At 52.1% G+C, this 21,421-nt stretch overlaps 2 protein-coding genes across 3 annotated transcripts in view; one reads left to right on the top strand and one right to left on the bottom strand.

Annotated features, from left to right (window-relative positions):
• Positions 1 to 21,421, bottom strand: part of LOC139748067 (uncharacterized) — a 142,309-nt gene that overhangs the window by 119,184 nt on the left and 1,704 nt on the right. The window lies entirely within an intron of this gene.
• Positions 1 to 21,421, top strand: part of LOC139748035 (uncharacterized) — a 71,469-nt gene that overhangs the window by 47,190 nt on the left and 2,858 nt on the right. The window contains exons 2-6 of the mRNA XM_071660602.1: positions 9,415 to 9,544; positions 17,992 to 18,201; positions 18,670 to 18,804; positions 19,393 to 19,512; positions 21,179 to 21,395. Of these exons, the coding sequence (XP_071516703.1) occupies positions 9,415 to 9,544; positions 17,992 to 18,201; positions 18,670 to 18,804; positions 19,393 to 19,512; positions 21,179 to 21,352 (769 nt within the window). The 3' untranslated portion in view covers positions 21,353 to 21,395. The remainder of the gene's footprint in view (positions 1 to 9,414; positions 9,545 to 17,991; positions 18,202 to 18,669; positions 18,805 to 19,392; positions 19,513 to 21,178; positions 21,396 to 21,421) is intronic.

A 21,421-nucleotide genomic window follows, 5' to 3' on the forward strand; every position in this document is an offset into this window, starting at 1 on the left:
CGAGGAGAGGGGAATGCTGTTCATATCTGTGCCCCACCTGCCCTGCCATGGACCATGATAGAGACGACCACTCTACTTCATGACGTCCTCATGACCCCACACATCAGTCATACGATGAAGCGAAGACTTAAACTGCGACAGAAAAAAAAAACACGTCCCTCGTTGCAAGTTAAGCCCAAGCCATCGACAACTCTTGTGTTCCCAGCGTGTCCGCTACGCGCGGTGTTCACTGTACGTCGCAACCTGTCCATGCAGCCGCCGGTCGCTGTAAGTCATTTCCAGAATAAACTTCCTAAAACAAGATAGAGGGAAAAAAATATATATAATGTCTCCCGCAATAACGTTCGCTGGAATATTTTAGCAAATGATGGCGGAGTCTGGCGGGCTAGAGGAATTTACTTCGTTTGGGAAGAATGTTCAGTCACTGGTGGTGATGGTGAGGGAGGGACCCATTAGCTGTTGTTGTCGATGGTTGGTGGTGGTGTGAGGGAGGGAGGAACCCATTAGCTGTTGTTGTCGATGGTTGGTGGTGGTGTGAGGGAGGGAGGGAGGGACCGACTGTTGTCGATGGTTGGTGGTGGTGTGAGGGAGGGAGGGAGGGAGGGACCCATTAGCTGTTGTTGTCGATGGTTGGTGGTGGTGTGAGGGAGGGAGGGAGGGACCGACTGTTGTCGATGGTTGGTGGTGGTGGTGTGAGGGAGGGAGGGAGGTAGGGACCCATTAGCTGTTGTTGTCGATGGTTGGTGGTGGTGATGGTGAGGGAGGGAGGTAGGGACCCATTAGCTGTTGCTGTCGATGGTTGGTGGTGGTGTGAGGGAGGGAGGGAGGGACCGACTGTTGTCGATGGTTGGTGGTGGTGGTGTGAGGGAGGGAGGGAGGTAGGGACCCATTATCTGTTGTTGTCGATGGTTGGTGGTGGTGATGGTGAGGGAGGGAGGTAGGGACCCATTAGCTGTTGCTGTCGATGGTTGGTGGTGGTGTGAGGGAGGGAGGGAGGGACCGACTGTTGTCGATAGTTGGTGGTGGTGTGAGGGAGGGAGGGAGGGAGGGACCCATTAGCTGTTGTTGTCGATGGTTGGTGGTGGTGTGAGGGAGGGAGGGAGGTAGGGACCCATTAGCTGTTGTTGTCGATGGTTGGTGGTGGTGTGAGGGAGGGAGGGAGGGAGGGACCCATTAGCTGTTGTTGTCGATGGTTGGTGGTGGTGTGAGGGAGGGAGGGAGGAACCCACTGTTGTCGATGGTTGGTGGTGGTGTGAGGGAGGGAGGGACTCGATGGTTGGTGGTGGTGTGAGGGAGGGAGGGAGGAACCCACTGTTGTCGATGGTTGGTGGTGGTGTGAGGGAGGGAGGGACTCGATGGTTGGTGGTGGTGTGAGGGAGGGAGGGAGGGACCGACTGTTGTCGATGGTTGGTGGTGGTGTGAGGGAGGGAGGGACTCGATGGTTGGTGGTGGTGTGAGGGAGGGACTAAACCTTTAGGTCGGGGGGGTTGAGGATCCACAAGTGGTGTTGTCGCTTGAGGGAGAGGTTCCTCCAGTGTTGTTGTCCCTGGTGGGGGAGGATCTATATATATACTCCCGTGTTGTTTCCTGTAATGAACATGACAGTCTTGACTTTCTTTTTCTCTGGCCTGATCAGTGGGTCCGGTGGCGCTGTGGGAGATGTGTTGATGATACTGGGAGAGGGGGAGGGGGGGGGGGAGGGGTGGAGGGTCTGGTGGTGCTGTGGGAGATGTGTTGATGATACTGGGAGAGGGGGAGGGGTGGAGGGTCTGGTGGTGCTGTGGGAGATGTGTTGATGATACTGGGGGAGTGGGGGAGGGGCTTTGGGTGGTGCTGTGGGAGATGTGGCAATTTCAGCGGGAGTACGATGCCTCTCGTAACAATGACGCAAGCAGGAATATTGTGCTGTTGGTGGACATCATGCTGATGTGGAAGGAAATATGGTGTGTGTGTGTGTGTGTGTGTGTGTGTGTGTGTGTGAGAATAGGTAGGGAGACTACCTTCAGCCTCCTTCGATCTCTCCCTATAGTCATAGGTTCACTCTACTTGCTAAACCTACGTCCACCACTTTGCTACCGTAGAAGTGTTTCTTTAACACTATGTCCTGTTCTCCTCTTGCTTAGTTCCGCATTCGATTCTCCTGTTGATCAGTTTCACCATATGGTGTCTTCAGGTTGATCAGTTGCAGCATATGGTGTCGTCAGGTTGATCAGGTGCAGCATATGGTGTCGTCAGGTTGATCAGTTACAGCACATGGTGTCGTCAGGTTGATCAGGTGCAGCATATGGTGTCGTCAGGTTGATCAGTTGCAGCATATGGTGTCGTCAGGTTGATCAGTTGCAGCATATGGTGTCGTTAGGTTGATCAGGTGCAGCATATGGTGTCGTCAGGTTGATCAGTTGCAGCATATGGTGTCGTCAGGTTGATCAGTTGCAGCATATGGTGTCGTCAGGTTGATCAGGTGAAGCATATGGTGTCGTCAGGTTGATCAGGTGCAGCATATGGTGTCGTCAGGTTGATCAGTTGCAGCATATGGTGTCGTCAGGTTGATCAGTTGCAGCATATGGTGTCGTCAGGTTGATCAGTTGCAGCATATGGTGTCGTCAGGTTGATCAGGTGAAGCATATGGTGTCGTCAGGTTGATCAGGTGCAGCATATGGTGTCGTCAGGTTGATCAGTTGCAGCATATGGTGTCGTCAGGTTGATCGGTTGTAGCATATGGTGTCGTCAGGTTGATCAGGTGAAGCATATGGTGTCGTCAGGTTGATCAGGTGCAGCATATGGTGTCGTCAGGTTGATCAGGTGAAGCATATGGTGTCGTCAGGTTGATCAGTTGCAGCATATGGTGTCGTCAGGTTGATCAGGTGCAGCATATGGTGTCGTCAGGTTGATCAGGTGAAGCATATGGTGTCGTCAGGTTGATCAGTTGCAGCATATGGTGTCGTCAGGTTGATCAGGTGAAGCATATGGTGTCGTCAGGTTGATCAGGTGCAGCATATGGTGTCGTCAGGTTGATCAGGTGCAGCATATGGTGTCGTCAGGTTGATCAGGTGCAGCATATGATGTCGTCAGGTTGATCAACTGCAACCTCATGCAAAGAACTCTTCGATGACATAATCAAATACACAGACTGATTTTAAAAACAGTAATTACGTCTCCTTTTTTCCCTTCCTCTCTTCACGCGGACAAGTCTATGGGGTACCGTCCTCTCCCCGTAGCTCAGTTCCCCCCTACACCAAACTAGATTTTTGCTTCCATCGACCACCATCGGACCCTCTCTAGCAGATCGATACGTTTCATCAGGCGAGGTGGACTTAGCTAGTAATGCCAGCCTCTACCTTGCGGCAGATGCGGGGTGGAAAATGTGATGGTTCTTTTTTTGGAACATCTTGTTGGTCTATGTACATCACTGAGGGGCCCCTTTTAACGTAACCAGTATTGAGCTCAGTGTCTTGACAATTTTTCTCTCGCATGGGAATCTAGTGATACGAAGGACACTGGGTCGATAGCTCGGGCGAAGGTGACAGCCACAGAAGCCCTGCGTCTCGCCAAGTTGCGATGGATAAAGTACGGGTGGCTGCCGAGGGAGTGGGTGGTAGAGAACGTCCCCTAATCTCCAAACTTCTGAGAGTCTACGGACTTTGCAACGACTGTGTAAAAAAAAAAAAAACTCAATTAAAACACAGAAGCTTCCACCGAGTAGGCTAGGGGATCAGGGTTCGTGCCAGTGGGTCGAAACCCGGCGAGACATCGCTGTGCAAGGCTCGGCGAGTTCGGTATTTGGGAGAGACACATATTAAGTCTCCCAATCAGTGGGGTATTATGACTGATGGAGGGAGGAACTGGTGGCGGAGCTGAGGGGCTTAGCCATCTCGGGGGGATGGAAATCCTCGTAGAGTTTCATGGGCAAGTCAATACTCCTGTGTGCTGCGTACACGTCTAATCCTTTCAGGTTTATGGACTTATTCAGGGCGTTGGGGTAGGAGGGTAAGCGAGGTGGTTGGCGAACGTGGGGGGGAAGTGTTATTTGTACCACAAGGGGAGGGAGTTGTACACTCGTGTGGCCCCCCTCCATCTTTTGAGCATTCTCTACTATCATACAAACCCCTTTGTATCCTGTCCTCATTCACAGTTTCGTCTATTCATCCATAACTCTTATACTATAACAGCACTTCCTTACGTCTTTTCTATGGCAATCATCTTGGACACTTTACTATTATGTCCCCTGGTTATTTCATCCCTGTATCTTTCAAAGAATTCGATGCTCTTGACGCCATTCAAATGACTTAAAAACTTAAGGGTGTGGTCAGGTCTCCCCCTTTTCCTCAGTGATGGACAAAGTTAAGCCCTCTAACCCTCTGACTGAACCCCAGCGGTCCTCCTGATTCTGGAACCATCTTCGTCGCCCTCCTCTGGACTTCTCTATTAGATCTCCGAGCTTCTTTTAAATACGGTGACCAAACACGAGAAACCTATTCTAGTGTCGGGCCTAAGATGCTTGTGTGAACCGTCTGCTGCATACATCCTTATCGAAATACTTAAATGTAATTCTAATGTTGGCCACGGGACAACAATTCCCCGAGGCGAGGCAATGGAGACAGGCTTAGCTTAATGTCCCAGCTCTCCATTACCAGGAGATCCTGCTGTGCATCTCCTGCTCCGTAATAATGGTCTCCAGACCTTCCTTCGCTATGTCCCATCCTCGCTACTCGCTACTCTCGCGATGAATTTCGTCAACATAGTAGAAAACTAATTTGGGGGGGTCTGTCTCGGTCCCCTTGTAACTTTTGGTGCAATCTCTCTCACTCTTTACTTCTTTCGGGTCCTTGGCAACATCCGCGAACACATTCACATATTCAGGTCAGCGTGTGTATGTGTGAGTGAGTGTGTGTGTGTGTGTGTGTGTGTGTGTGTGTGTGTGTGTGTGTGTGTGTGTGTGTGTGTGTGTGTGTGTGCGTGTGTGACCCATGTTAATCCAAATCGAACCTGAAGGCCATTTTTCTACAATCGGGGAATAATAGCTCTCCAGCCCAACCCTTGACCTTCTGCCCCCACAGCTGCTGAGTAGATAACGAGGGGGGAGGGGAGCAGCGGGTGGGGCCAGGGGTGGAGAGAGGCGATGGAGAGGGTGGCACGGAGGGATGGGGGGTGGAAGGGGGTGGGTATGGGAGAGGGGTCGATTGGAGGACGCTAAACACCACACTTCAGAGGAAGGCAACAAAGATGGAGCCAGAATGAGAAACCTTGATTACAGGGGGGAAGGAAGGTTCGAGGCCTTGAATATGCCTAAAATGGAAGAGAGAAGAGTTATGGGTGACCTGATTGCACCCTTTAAGTTTCTGTAAACAAGTTCCATGCCAATGAACAGTTCTTCGAAAGACACAAAGACAGAACAAGAAGAAGTCATGACGTGAATCGAAGCAAGAAACTTGTTAGAAATGATGTGAAGAGAAATACTCTTATAGTGTATGACGAATGAATGAATGGAATACAAAGAATGTCGACACACGCCTCAAATGTTGTATGTCAGTGCAGGTAGTTATACATCCCACAAACTACCACACACCCCACCACATACCAAACACCACACACACACACACACACACAAACACACACACACACACACACACACACATACACCATATGACTCACCGCACTCCACACATTGTATTGAAACTGGTAGAAAAGACATGCAGACTATGAAAGGGACATGACCCATTTCTAAAGGTCTTGAGGAAGTCGCTAAATGTGTTGAAAAAGTGTGCAGACACACTCGACAGACAGCTTGAAATACTGCTCCTTGCGTCACTGGAGGAGAGTGTAGTGGCAACAGTGTCGAAGGAATCGTCGTGCTCATCTTTAAGAAAGGAGAAAGGGAAATTGCGCTGGAGATCAGTCTTACTGACGAGTGGCGTCTTTAAAACACTGGGAAAGATAATCAGGAAGAAGCACATCTAACAGAACATGCAAACGAAGAATTACCAAGGTGAGAGACAACACAGCTTTAGGGAAAGGGGGTCACACACACTAATCTTCTGGAATTCTACGAGTGAGTGAGTTCTGTTTTAGACAAAAGAGATGGTTGGGTGGATTGTGTGTTCCTAGACCGCCAGAAGCGTTTGATGCTGTCCCATTCACAAGCCTAGTAAAGAAGCTGGATCCTCAGACTGCAATAAGGACGAGGTGTCTTCGATATGAAAGAACATTTACTTCACTGGAAGGAAACACAGAACTCGCGGCAAGGAAGCCATCTCGAGATGGGCTTTGGGGTTTACCAGTGGCGTGCCGCAAGGCTCGATCCTGGGACCACTGCTCCTCCTCTTGATCTGTGTAAATAACTTGCCAGAAGGCAAGACTCATGCCTGAATACATATCTACGAGTGATCCCAAAGTCACGAGGGGATGAAAAGGGTAATGAAGATTGCATCAACTTACACGGAAACTTCGGCAACTTCCAAAGTTGGTCTGATGCACAGTTGATGAAATTCAACCCGAGTAAATATAAAGTAATGGAGATGGGGCATTGTGAATGAAGGCCTTGATCCGGGAACGAATAGAAAATATCAAGAGGAGGACAACAAAGATCGAATTAAGAGAGCTGAAGTTACAGGGGGAGGCTAGAGGCCTTATGTTTGCCCACAAACGAAGAAAAAAGAGTGAAGGGTGACCTGATCACATCCTTTATGTTTTTAAACCAAACTGATGACGTAGACAGTGAACATTTCTTCGAAGGATGCACAAAGACAGAACAACCAAAAGATATATCATGAAATTATGGAGGAAACTTGTCAGAAAGGGTGTAGAGAAGTACTGTCCAGTATAAGAGTAGTGGCTAAATATAATCAACAAACTCAGGAGACAGCAAATGTGGCCAGCATTAAGAAGTTAAAAGAAAAGTTCTATGGCAGTAGAGAAGGTTCAACGGATGAGGCCTCACAAGTGTAGAATTCCCTCCCCGTACAGTACAATCAAGTAATTACAAATATGTGAATATAAACTCCACCACAACACGACACATCACAACACGACACATCACAACACCACACAACACAACACCACACAACACAACACCACAGAACACAACACACACCATACCCCCCACCCCATGTGCCCTTGTTAAATCATGCCCTTTTAGCTCCACAGAGTCTCAACGGTTCAGGGCAATTAGGCAAGTGAAGCCTAGGCGGGTCTCCCCTCAACCCACCCCCTCACTCTCTCTCTCTCTCTCTCTCTCTCTCTCTCTCTCTCTCTCCCTCTTCTCACAACAATGTATCAGTGAGAGAGTCCGTGTGAGCCTGGCAGGGAAGACATGTGTCGCCTTGGGAATGGCCACCCCAAGGGAATGGCCTCTCTGGGTGTGGCTGCCCTGGGAGTGGCTGCCCTGGGAGTAGCTGCTCTGGATGTGACTGCCCTGGGAGTAGCTGCCCTAGGAGTAGCTGCCTAGGGATTGGCTGCCCTGTGTGTAGCTGCCCTTGGAGTGGCTGCCCTTGGAGTAGCTGCCCTTGGAGTGGCTGCCCTTGGAGTGGCTGCCCAGGGAGTAGCTGCCCTGGGAGTAGCTGCCCTGGGAGTGGCTGCCCTGGGAGTAGCTGCCCTTGGAGTGGCTGCCCTGGGAGTAGCTGCCCTGTGTGTAGCTGCCCTTGGAGTGGCTGCCCTTGAAGTAGCTGCCCTTGGAGTGGCTGCCCTTGGAGTGGCTGCCCTGGGAGTAGCTGCCCTGGGAGTGGCTGCCCTAGGAGTAGCTGCCCTGGGAGTAGCTGCCCTGTGTGTGGCTGCCCTGGGAGTACCTGCCCTGGGAATATCTCTCTTGAGAGTGGCCACCCTGGGATTAACTGAACTGAGACACGTTGTCCTGGGAGTGGCCGCCGCCCTGGGAGTGACCACTCCGGTAGAGGCCTTCCTGGGAGAGGCCGGATCCTCTCTTTCCTCCCCTGCCCTGCTCTCACTTACCTTGCCTCTCACACGCCGCCTCTCATCATAAGGTCGTCCATTTCTGTCACCTCTCTGTGTGAATTCTCCCTTTCCCATCGCTTTTCGTCCACATTCTTCTTCTTTATCGTCCACATTCCTCTTCTTTATCGTCCACATTTCTCTTCTTTATCGTCCACATTCCTCTTCTTTATCGTCCACATTTCTCTTCTTTATCGTCCACATACCTTAAGCCATTCACCTATCGACCAGGTGAACGTCTTACAGTGTGTTCCACAGTTTCCTCAACTCGACAGACCGATCGCCTCTGCACTGTCGTCAACAAACCTCAGAAAATAAATACAGTAACAAGGAATGAAACTTCTATGTTGGGGGACGGCAATGTCGCCGCTTTGGTAGTTCTGATGTCGGCCGCTAAGTGCTAGTGGCGCCTCCGGGCTCAACATCGTCTCCAGTTTCACTCTCTCGTTTTCCTGTTCATACTTCAGTCATGTTCAGCTCTGAGCCCGGGGAAGGCATGGCCTGACGCCACTCACACGGCTCATGGATGACTCACCGATCCTGCCTCACACGGCCCGTGTGGACCATACCGGTCCTGCCTCATATGGGCTCTGTGGACCATACAGGTCCTGCCTCATACGGGCCGTGTGGACCATATCGGTCCTGCCTCATACGGGCCGTGTGGACCATAACGGTCCTACATAATACAGGCCGTGTGGACCACACCGGTCCTGCCTCATACGGGCCGTGTGGACCATACAGGTCCCGCCTCATACGGGCCGTGTGGACCATACCGGTCCTATCTCATATGAGCTGTGTGGACCATACCGGTCCTGCCTCATATGGGCCATGTGGAACCATACCAGTCCTGCCTCATATGGACCGTGTGGACTATACCGGTCCTGCCTCATATGAGCTGTGTGGACCATACCGGTCCTGCCTCATACGGGCAGTGTGGACCATACCAGTCCTGCCTCATATGGACCGTGTGGACTATACTGGTCCTGCCTCATATGAGCTGTGTGGACCATACCGGTCCTACCTCATATGAGCTGTGTGGACCATACCAGTCCTGCCTCATACGGGCCGTGTGGACCATACCGGTCCTGCCTCATACGGGCCGTGTGGACCATACCGGTCCTGCCTCATATGGACCGTGTGGACTATACTGGTCCTGCCTCATATGAGCCGTGTGGACCATACCGGTCCTACCTCATATGAGTTGTGTGGACCATACCAGTCCTGCCTCATACGGGCCGTGTGGACCATACCGGTCCTGCCTCATACGGGCCTGTGTGGACCATACCCGCTAGTACCAACTAGCATCTAACTCATACTTCTTCCCCTAGTTCTCGCCCTCCCTCCCTCAATCCCCAGACATACCTGATATACGATATAACCATATCTACCATACTCCACCAGAACATACCTGCCAGTGTGATCTAACGAGACCTGTCTGTCTGTCTTGTCTCTCTCTCTCTCTCTCACCAGCGACACGGCTGACCTGGAGGTGGTGGTGGTGGAGGCCCGTGACCTGGTGGGTCCTGACCCGCACGCGGCCGTCGACTCCTACGTCAGGGTGTTCCTTCTGCCGGACAAGTCCACCAACATGCAGACCAGGGTCAGTACCAGCTCCTCTCTCTCCTCTCTCTCTCTCTCTCTCTCTCTCTCTCTCTCTCTCTCTCTCTCTCTCTCTCTGTGTGCGAGAAGGACACAAGACCGTAATACCCCTTTGAACATACTACAGGGGCTAAAGTCTCGCATGTTTTTACCACACGACGGGACTTACTTCCGAAGGCAAAGCTTTGCGCTCACACTGTAAGCTTACCTCGTTTGTCTCTCTCTCTCTCTCTCTCTCTCTCTCTCTCTCTCTCTCTCTCTCTCTCTCTCTCTCCTTTCTTACCCTACAATGTTCCATAACGCTGTGGGTGAGGGGCACGTGGGGGAGGTGGAGGAGGCGGGGGGGAACAGAGAAGCGTAGGTCAGGTATACAATACAATGGGCGTAGGAGGTCGACAAGGGGAAGGAGGCGGGGGGGCGGCGCGCCGCCCGAGTGGGCCCGCCGACGGCGGCGCCCCCAGGGTCCTTGCAGCCCCGACGGTGAAAAAAAAAGGGGGGAGGGAGAGACGGAAGAGCGTTAATGGCGGGAGTATAATGCTACAAAGCGAGACATTATTGGATTTACGTAAACGGGGTATTATGGCTCGCTTAACCATACAGTCCACACAGTGATTAGGGTCAAGGTTCAAAACGCGTTACAGACTCAAGATGACGCGGCGCACCTCCAGCGATTACAGGAGTACAGAATACATCATCAGATACAGGACGTATCATTCACAGGGGGTACAGCGTGGTGGTACAGGCGGTGACACACGGTACACGTTACATGAGGCAAGGTACAGCTCAGGCCATTACGAAGGTGACAGTGCCACAGGCCTGTAATCAGTGACTTTATGGCACTCAACAGTGAAATGTTCCTGTGTGTGTGTGTGTGTGTGTGTGTGTCAGGTGTAGGGCAGAGCTGACACGGGAGAAGTTCAGGAACACAGTGTCTTGTAACTTGTCAAGACGACCCTATAACTCAGGGTCTACACTGGCAGTGAGAGTGTCACACTGCCTGTAACCTTAGGCCTACTCTGGCAGTGACACTGTCACACTGTCTGTAACCTCTGGCCTACAGTGACAGAGACAATGGCACTGCCTGTAACCTTAGGCCTTCTCTGAAAGTGACAATGGCACTGCCTGTAACCTTTGGCCTACTCTGACAGTGACAATGGCACTGCCTGTAACCTTAGGCCTTCTCTGACAGTGACAATGGCACTGCCTGTAACCTTAGGCCTACTCTGACAGTGACAATGGCACTGCCTGTAACCTTTGGCCTACTCTGACACTGACAGGGTCATACTGTCTGTAACCTCTGACCTACTCTGACAATGACAATGGCACTGCCTGTAACCTTTGACCTACTCTGACAGTGACAATGGCACTGCCTGTAACCTTTGGCCTACTCTGACACTGACAGGGTCACACACAGTTTCAGTGCTTCTCACACCAATGTTTCTTTGGGCCGATGGCCACCGTACCATGACGATCGAGAGGATGACGTGGCGACGGTCAGGCAGCCTTGTATACACACACACAGAGCTGACCTCAATGGACGCTGTAGCCCTCCCGTTGACGACACCTTCCGAAACGGCCTTCGTAACGGGATAAGTTCGGGTTTATTTTCCTCTGTGTATCTCTCGCGGGCCAGGAGGAAGACCAACTCCCACCCACCCACCCGAAGACATTACTGGAATCTGTGCTGGAAGATACTGTGGCGACACGGCGCTCCAGGGATGTTACTGGAACGTGTGCTGGGTGGGTGGTGGTGCTGGGTCCCGTGCTGTGAGGTATGACTGGGGAAACTGTGCTGGAAGACGTGGCAAAGAGCCCGGGCGACAAGACACCACTGGAACGTTGGCTGGAAGATACCACTGGAGCCTGTGACACACACACACACACACACACACACACAGTGCAACATCAAGCAAAGACGTACACATGATCCACCTAAGACCTCACGTACGTTACTGGAAGAGGTTGTGATCCTGTAACGGGAGTGTGACGCCACCGTAATCACGGCTGCTGGTGTCGGCTCTGACCTCCCGTGACGAAAATGTGACGCCCTCCGACTCACTGCTGGAGGGCGTCCCCCCCACACAGATTAGATCTTCCCTATACCTCTTTCCTTCCCCCATTCCCCCCCCCCCCCCAAAAAAAAAAGCCCCAGTAACTTCCTTCTCCCCTCCAGGCAACCTCCACCCAACCCGCCCCAGAGCCTCCCTCACCCACCCCCACCCCCAAGGCATTGTTAACAAGGGGAAGGGGTGTGGGTGGGTGAGGGTGAGGGGGAGGAAGGGGTCGAACTCTCGACCATGTCCCGCGGGGAGGGGAGAGGCGAGCGGTTTCCAGCTAGTAATTAATACCCACCCAACAATTAAGCTCTTGAGTTTTCGTCTTCAGGTTTCAGAGACGACTGATTAATCACAGTAATGACGGAAGAAAGTGGGATTTTAATGTGTGTGTGTGTGTGTGTGTGTGTGTGTGTGTGTGTGTGTGTGTGATGGGGAGAGAGGGGTATTTTTACACTCGTGTCCCCGCGTCGTCTCTTAACCTTCAAAGGTACTGCTCACCTGTTGGCGTCGCTGTGATCAAGTCACCCCTCCCTCTTCTATCTTCCACGACGGACCAAAATTAATTACGAAGCCTTTAAACTCTCACACCGGTAAAGAAGAAAAAGAAGAAGAAGAAGAACACACACACACCAACTCTCTTAACTCTGGCACCATCCCTCGCGCGCATTGTCACGAGAAATGGAGACCAAATGGAGACCAAATTCTTCTGGGTTCAACTCAAGTTATGCTGCATGACAGCCTCCATTGTGCATTGCATGGCGGGAGACGGATACAATGCTGCACACGGCGGCTTCCACAGCTGCTGCTGCATGATGGCGGACGACCAGCACTGCGACGCACATCTGATTGAACGAGTCGCCGTGCGAGTTACGTGCGCCAGCGGCCAGGACGTCAATAGGACGCACGGTAAATCCGTACGTGTACTACTGAATCAAGGAAGTAGGAGGAGGAAGCTGGTCTGTTCCCCTAGGCCCAGCGAGCTGGTCTAGCTAACCCCACCTCCTAAGACACACATACCTCCTCCCCACCTTCCTTCCGCCCCTGGCCTCACCCCAGGACACGGGTGGGGCACCACAGGATGCCAGGTGAGGGGAGGGGGGAAGCTAAGGTAATGTAATTCTCCTCCCCTCCCTCCAGGCCGGGGAGAGTAATTGCCAGGGACCTCTACCTCGTACGAGGGGAGAGTGTGGGTGGCAGGATTCTCCTTGCACCACAGCTGGGCGGCGCCACAGCTAGGTGGTGCCACAGCTAGGGCGACGCCACAGCTAGGTGGTGCCACAGCTGGGCGACGCCACAGCTAGGTGGTGCCACAGCTAGGTGGTGCCACAGCTGGGCGACGCCACAGCTAGGTGGTGCCACAGCTAGGTGGTGCCACAGCTGGGCGACGCCACAGCTAGGTGGTGCCACAGCTGGGTGACGCCACAGCTAGGTGGTGCCACAGCCGGGCGGCACCAAGAGATGTGTGTCACCACAGCCACAGATCGCCCACAGCATCAGGTGGGCAGCACCACAGCAACAGGTGGGTGGTACCACTGCCACAGGTGGGCTGTAACCAAGCCACAGGTGGGCGGCACCGCAGGTGGGGGCATAGGTGGGCCTCGCTATGAGCGTCACAGGTTATCAGTCCTCATAACCTCATCACCAGTCCTCACAACTTCTTCCCCAACCACCTCATAACCTCACTATTCCCCAACTCATCAGTCCTTACCCCCCACAACTTTACTAATCCTCATCCAACCACCTCATCAGTCACCAATCTACCACCTCAACACTCCTCACACCACAACCTCACCAATCCTCGCCTCATAACCTCACCAGTCCCCACCCCACAACCTCACTAACCCTCGCCTCATAACCTCACCAGTCCCCACCCCACAACCTCACTAACCCTCGCCTCATAACCTCACCAGCCCTCATCCGACAACCTCACTAATCCTTGCCTTATAACCTCACCAGCCCTCATCCGACAACCTCACCAATCCTCGCCTCATAACCTCACCAGCCCTCATCCCACAACCTCACTAACCCTCGCCTCATAACCTCACCAGTCCTCATCCGACAACCTCACTAATCCTTGCCTTATAACCTCACCAGCCCTCATCCCACAACCTCACTAATCCTTGCCTCATAACCTCACCACTTCCCACCCCACAACATCAATCCTCGCCTCATAACCTCACCAGTCCCCACCCCACAAATCACCAAACCTCGCCTCATAACCTCACCAGTCCTCATCCCACAGCCTCCCTACCCTTCGCGACATCCAGTGTCTATGAGCGACACCCACCCTCCCAGCCAGCTTCCAGGTTCTGGTCCAGCACATTAAGTTAGCCCCGTCAGTCTCTGTTACCTTTCCAGCGTCTCTGAGCTTATTCCCGTACCTCCCACCTTCCAGCTTCTTTTAATTATTCCTTCTGGCACATTTCATCTCCTGCCTGATCCTTCCAGCTCTTTCCAGCCCAGCCCATTTTCTTTCAGCTTTCTCCGATTCTTTCCAGCACGATCCATTTCCTTGTGGATTCCTCCAGTTCTTTCCGGTACATTCCACTTCATTTAAAGTTCCTTTGATTCTTTCCAGCACTTCCCTTCTCCCTCGAGTTTCCCCCCACGTCTTTCCAGCATTTTTCAGCTTCATTACCTCCCCGGGGCCATTACCAGGACCTCCAACTACTTCCATCATCTCCCACTTGTCTTTAAACTCGTCCATCTCTGTCCAGCTTCCATTAGATCCAAACTCCTTCCCATCCATTGGTAGCACGACCTTCCAGCGCGTTCCAGGAGAGTGCTCACCCCCACCCCTCTCCCATCCCTCCTTGCCACCATCACCTCGCCCTTGCAGCTCACTAACATTAAACTGTCGTCCCGTCAGTAGGCATCAGCTAACCCACGGCGTCTCTCCCTCCACACGCCATCCGAGTGTTGGTGCTGGAACGAAGTGACTCCTTCTTTTGAGATGGAATCACAAGGGAAGGTTGCAGTCGGTGATGTGTGGGGGAAAAAAATAAGATGACTCACAACATCATTAGAGTATTGAGTCTCCAGAAGAATCCAGATAATAGAAGAATGCTAACCAGAATGCCTTCAATACAGGCTGGTAGAAACGACCCCAGGTGTTGGGGAATGGAAAAAGGCCAGGCCTTGGCAGCTGTTGGTACTGTCAGTACGTGAGCCATCGCGCTCAATGGCAAAAGAGACAAACGGGTTCATGGAGATCATTTGAACCTTCTACAAGAAACTAGGTGTCATAAGCTAGTCGACTTCTTCCATATTTGAATCTAAAGGTTTATAATGAAATAAAGGGAGGGGGCGAGGAGGGGAGGAGGAAGAAACATGGCGTGAGTGTGGACTGAAGATGCTGAAACTAACCATGCCGTTTGACTTTAAATGAGTTGGAGTCATGGGAATGGCCAATACTCTAGTACCTGAGACCTAACTCCCTCACTAGTAGAAATTAAAGATTCACAGGATAGGTGCAAAGCTTTTTCCCACAGAAGGTGGACGCCTGAACACGTTTGGTCCTCTCCAATGAAATGGTGTGTATAGGAAGAGCATGGATGTGGGGTGAGAGAGTCTGGCGAGTAGGACGGTGAAAAGAGAAGAGGTGGTGAAAGTCTTGCACACGAGAAGTGCGGCAAAGTGGTAGGAGTGGATGGGACTGCAACTGCGTTTCTCAAAGGGTGGCAGTGTCGTTGATTAATTACTCAGGCTATTCAACGTCGTGTGGTGCCTAAGGACTGGATGAATGTACGTATTTTGACCTTATATAAATGCCAATGGATGATTTGGGGTTTAGTGGTATACGTGGAGCAGACGATCAGGGAGAAGCGCTGTGGCTTCAGGAGTGGTGGAGAAAGGGCGGAAGAGCTGTTTGCTTTGTCGAATTTGTGTGATAAACACTTGAGAGAGAGAGAGAGAGAGAGAGAGAGAGAGAGAGAGAGAGAGAGAGAGAGAGAGAGAGAGAGACTTGTATGTAGCATTATGGGTCTGGAAGAAAATGAATGATGGGACTGACAGAGAGTCATTATGCTGGAAGGTGTTACAAACACACGGGGTAAATGGCGAATTAATGCAATGAGTTTTTTTCTTTTTTTTTGCCGTTCTGTTAATGTCCCGTGTTGTCAGCAGGCGCCGCTGTGCACCTTCCAGCCGCTGCTGCTGCTGCTGCTCACCATCCTTCCAGCACAACGTCCTGGTACTCCCTTGTGGTGGCTGCTACTCCAGTAGTCTGTACATAACCCTGAAATCCCTGTAACGCTACTGAGGTTCCCCCTTTAGTGTCCCTACAGGAAGGGGGCGGAGGCCTGGTGCTTGTCAGGCCCTTCGTTTGAGGTATGGCGGCGGGAGAGGCCGGGCGGACTGGTCCGTCCACTGACCCCGGCCTCAACAACCTGTTGCTGCCCTCATCCCCTACCCCCCAACACCCCGCCCCGCCCCGCCCCTCCAGCGTTTCCACCAACGATCCCCCTCAACCACCCACCATTTTCATACACCCGTGCGACCAGGGCCGTCTGCCACAACCTGTTCTTCCGGGGGAGGGGCTCATCACGCCACGGCACACACACACACACCGTTACCCTTCCCAGATCAGAACCTCACCTCAGTGCATCGCATCGGTGACCCGCAGCGATAAAGAAGAGGTCCTCTTGGTTTTGTGCCCCAGCAGGAGAGGCCACGCTAATACATGGAGAAAAGAGGTGTTTCTTACAGCACACATCAGGGAAAAACTCCCTCTAATGGGGTCAACCATCTCGCCATCACCTCAGGGGAGGCACAGCTGCTTAGGGTTATCATTGTCCCCTAAGGGGAGGCGCACCTGCTCAGCGATGTTCCTGTACTCTGAGGAGAGAGGATGGACGCATCTGCTCAGTGCTGAGTTATCTCTCAGGGTTCCAGGATAAAACTAGTGCGCGCGCGCGCACACACACACACACACACAAACACACACGGTTCACCAAATTACCATCAATCCTCTAACCCAACTCCAGGAAGAAACAAAGTCATCGTCTTGCTGGGAGAAGGAGGTCAAGACTCAGTGCATCGCGATGCCCCTGCCGCCTCTCATGGGCGGGTCAGTCATCGTGCTGAGGCGTTGCGTCACCAGCGGATCAGGCTTCGTACTCAAGAGCTACGTCAAAGCTCCCTGGGTGCTGACGGTGGGAGGAGGAGTAGGAGGAGGAGGAGCCATCATGATGGCCCGCCCCACCACCGTTGCGTCACGGGTCCCGGAGGCGCTGAGCTTTAGTGAGGGAGAGACTGTCTCCCCGTTGGGCAGGTGGCCAGACGCTTCGTCATAACCAACGGGGAAGCAAAAAAAAAAAAAAAGAAAAATGGAATAATGATTTTTAACGCCACGTCACCCTCCATGATGATCATGACCAGCTCCTGCTGCTGCTGACGAAGGTTTACATCACCTACAAAGGAGACATCAGCGATGGGAAGGGACACTACCGCCACACACCAGATCCATTCAGAAACTCGATGTTGTGGAGGGGGGGAAGTGTACATAGGATCGGGAAAAGAATGCTCACCAAAGGCACCCCTGGCTGGAGGGGGGTCGCACACCCATCTCTCTGGGTATTGATTCCCACCTATTACAAAGCACGGCTCAGGGGACACTGCACTAGACTGAAAGGTGATTCCCCCCCACACACACACACAAAAAAAAAAAATAATGACCAACACCTGGAAAGCTTCTCTGGACTGTACCGAGGACGACGTCAACTGCACGCGAAGTCGTGTGCATCTGAACGAGTATGGCAAGATGGTTGCAAGAACTGTGTGTGGCAGACGGTGTCCGAACGTGTGTGACGAACACCTCCATATGTCTGTTAATACTCCACGTGGTCAAGGTAATAACATAGCATCAAGAAACAAGCTAAGGCGAGTTATCTCAGAGAGGACATGCAGTGGAACACGAAGGTGTATGACCTGGGAACAATATAGGTCCTAACCTTTATAACCTCAGGTCAGGTGAAGTTAGGGGGGTTCATCTGTGGTCAGGTAGTCCTGGGGTCACTCGAGGTTCCTCATGTTAATGGGAGTAATGTCTCTCTCCTCCAACCTCACTGTACTGCCAGCAGGTCGTCCTCGCCAGGCACGCCAGCTGGAGGGGTAGCGCGGTACAAAGGGAGGGAGGAGGTGCCGGTAGGACGGCCAATGTTTGGTCAGGATGTGTTTGATGTGTTATACTGGCGAAGAGTTCCACCAAGCGTGCTGATCCTCTCCCCAACACACACACACACACGACCTTCCTCGCCAACAATCATCTCCCTCACTCTCTTCGCTATCACTCTCCCATCCACCCCTCTGCCTCCACTGCCATCCCTCTCACTACCTTTCCACAACCTACCTTCCCCTGAGAGCCAGAGTTTGATGGGGTCGTCTCCGACAGGTGTGTCGACGGACGAACAACCCGACCTACAGGGAGAAGTTCCTCTTCGCTCTGGAGGAGGAGGAACTCGGGCAGCGATCCCTGGCCTTCTACATGTACGCCTCCGACAAGTTCACCAACACCCTCATCGGGGAGGCTCACCTGCGGTTGACGGACGTGGATGTTTCCGTGCCCCTGTCCACCGTCCTGCCCCTCACGGACACCGGTCAGGTGGGTGTCTGCTGACGCAGGAGTTGACCAGGTGGGTGCGTGTGTCCTGACCTGTTCGTCCATGTGTTTCCGTGCTGTCCTTCCTCCCGTATCATGTACTCCGTCTCCATCACATCACCAACACTTGTAACTTGAAATATAAGTCGTCTGTCTCAACCCAATTCTATGACATCCTTTAAGGCTACTGGCTCATCAGATAACCTTGGCAGCCCCTAACACCTGCCCAGCCTCCTATCACATGACCCTCACACGCCTTAAGACCAGTGTAAATACACTTCTCTCATCCAGTAACACTGACTTAAACACACCGTAACACCCACCCATTCGACGGCTCTCGATGGCACCATCCCAGCAAGCTCAATCATCCCTTTGCCACACGTCCCGATGCCCTTCAGAGACTTCGTGATGGTACCCAGAGCAGTGAGGTGTATGTTCTAACAATGGGTCTTACTTCCCTCCTCCTGGCAGCTGGGCGTGGGCTACGGAGAAATCATGTTCTCGCTCTCTTACCTGCCCACGGCTGAGAGGCTGACGGTGGTGGTGGTGAAGGCGCGTAGTCTGCAGTGGACGTCCGAGAAGACAACAGCAGACCCCTTCGTCAAGGTAAGTCGTCTACCCCTGACCACGCTCTCTCTCTCTCTCTCTCTCTCTCTCTCTCTCTCTCTCTCTCTCTCTCTCTCTCTCTCTCTCTCTCTCTCTCTGTGTCCCTATGTCTCCACGTCTCTCTCTGTGTGACCCAGCAACACAGAGGAACCACAGATTCCCTTCTCTCTCTCTCTCTCTCTCTCTCTCTCTCTCTCTCTCTCTCTCTCTCTCTCTCTCTCTCTCTCTCTCTCTCTCTCTCTCTCTCACCTCCTGGTCCCTCCTGACGTCCACACACCGAGGTAAACAAGTCCATTATGAATGAGATAATATTTCCCCCTCAGAGACAGAATTCACCCCCCTCCCCAAAGCGTGGAACACTCCCTCTAACGACCTGATTATATATCCCATCACCCATCCACCCTCTAACTAACAGAACAGCCCCTGAGATAAGCTCATTACCGCCTGTTGTAATTAACCCTAACTGGCAGAACAACCCTGAGACGCAATAGCAACCGCCTCCAGCGGTCCTCCAGCTTCCCCCACTCAACTAAAGTGGCTTCTCTCTCTCCCTCTCTCCCCCGCCACCACCACCTCCTCCTCCGGCAGGTGTACGTGCTGCAGAACGGCAAGAAGGTCATGAAGAAGAAGACGAGCGTCAAGAAGGACACCCGCTCCCCGGTCTTCAACGAGGCCATGATCTTCAGCGTCCCAGCACCAGCGCTACATGTAAGGGTCAGAGGAGGAGTTGGGGGCTAGCAACGGGGGAAGTAACAGGACGGGAGGTAGGAAGGGATGGAGGAGTCGAGAGGGGTAGGAAACAGAAGAGCAGAGTCCGTGGGGAGACTCAGAATGGAGTGATAATGGTCTACTTCAATGGATGATTGCACGGATGGGATAACTGAGTGATTGATGGAGAACAGATTGTTCGATGAATGGACTCTTGAGGGAATATCTAGCGACAGAGAGAGTGGCAAGCTATTTGCATCTCATTATCTACTGTTGACATACGCAGACGAACAGAAGGAACGGTTGTACAGAACATGGAAGAACAGTGGAAGAGGCATATAAACATACAGACAAGACACACTGCCTGACGACTGAGATGGACATGAAAGTCGACGGGTGGAATTATGAATAACAGACTTCGCATGGGAGGGCAACTGGCAGAGACTCACAGACGGAGGACAAAAGAAGCATCAGACGCGACAGAAAGACAGAGACAGATCAGACAGACTGGAGGCAGATTGGCACTAAACAGACACCGCATTGAAAAGGAACCCCAGCAGGTAAGAGACAGATAATACATATGTCTGTGTTAAAACACCATTAAAAAAAATCACTCCCAAAACTACCTAACAAAATAGGATGAATTTGGAGGCAAGCAGACGCCACACTCCTGATGTTGAACTACTGTTGGTTATCTGGCATTATTCTTATCATTCTTTACATAAATAATATGTTCAACCCCATCTACAAAAGCAGTACTTTCTTTCTCATGACAACACAAGGTTTACGTTTGCATGATACGCAGGTGGACGGGACTCATGTGCATGCGTGGGGATATGTGAGGGTATGAGACACAATTAGTTCTCTGCAGCTTGAACTAACCAGGACTCTGAATAATTGCCAACTTTTCCCCTCAACTCTCGTATATTTTCTAGACCTCCTGCCGCTTTCTCTTATACTCTTCCCAATCACTCGCACTCCTTCCCTACAGATACGGTCCATTAGGTCCAAAATTCTTCCTCATATTCTTTCTTGTGGTTACCAGAGTCCTGGTTAATGATACATCTGGGCAAAACAGGTCCTAGCTATAGAACCTTTAAGTCATGTGGCGTCTGAATAATAAGTTAATTTCACCAGAACCTGAATAATGATCACTGTAGTTGATCACGTCCTTGCCTTGGGAAAGATTATGGCTCAGTTGGTCCGGGATAAGGAAGAGCACAATGAGGATTCCCGTCCACCAGGTCCTGTGTGACCCCCCCAAACTCTGGTTAACCAGGTCTTAGGTAAGGCAAAATTTGTGTAAACATTGTCTTGGATAGCATTATGGGTGGTTGTGCGTCATCCTACTTCAGTCAACACCAACGAGCAGCACTTAGGAAGCCCAGTAACGACCCCCAACACCACACCTACAACAGTGGTCCAACCCCATCCCTCCACCTCAACCCCAGTAACCCCTTCCCTCTCAATAAAACCCCACCCCTCCTGGCAGTGCCTACCTCTTTCCTTCTTACAGAACATCTCGATACTACACCAACTCCTCCAACACTTGTGGACCAGTTCCTCCAACACCTCCAACACTTGTGGACCAATTCACCCGACCCCTCCAGTGTTTATGATCTCCCTCCCTCCCTGGTCGTCCACTAAGCTGTGTCCTCTCCTACAGAACATCCAGCTCCGCGTGACAGTGGCTGAGCACAGCAGCGACGGAGGTCAAGCGAGGTCGGTGGGTCACGTCATCGTAGGGACGCAGGCCACAGGGAAGGCCCTGTCGCACTGGAATCAAATGATGTCCGCCCTCAGGAAACCCATAGGCATGTGGCATCCCATACGCCGGTAATATTCATCGTCAGGAGGGTGCAGCACCTTGGGGGTATGGAGATGTAAGTTTGTGGCAACCCAAGTTGTT

The sequence above is a fragment of the Panulirus ornatus genome, chromosome 5 (genome assembly GCF_036320965.1).
Source record: "Panulirus ornatus isolate Po-2019 chromosome 5, ASM3632096v1, whole genome shotgun sequence".
In the NCBI taxonomy this organism is placed as follows: domain Eukaryota; kingdom Metazoa; phylum Arthropoda; class Malacostraca; order Decapoda; family Palinuridae; genus Panulirus; species Panulirus ornatus.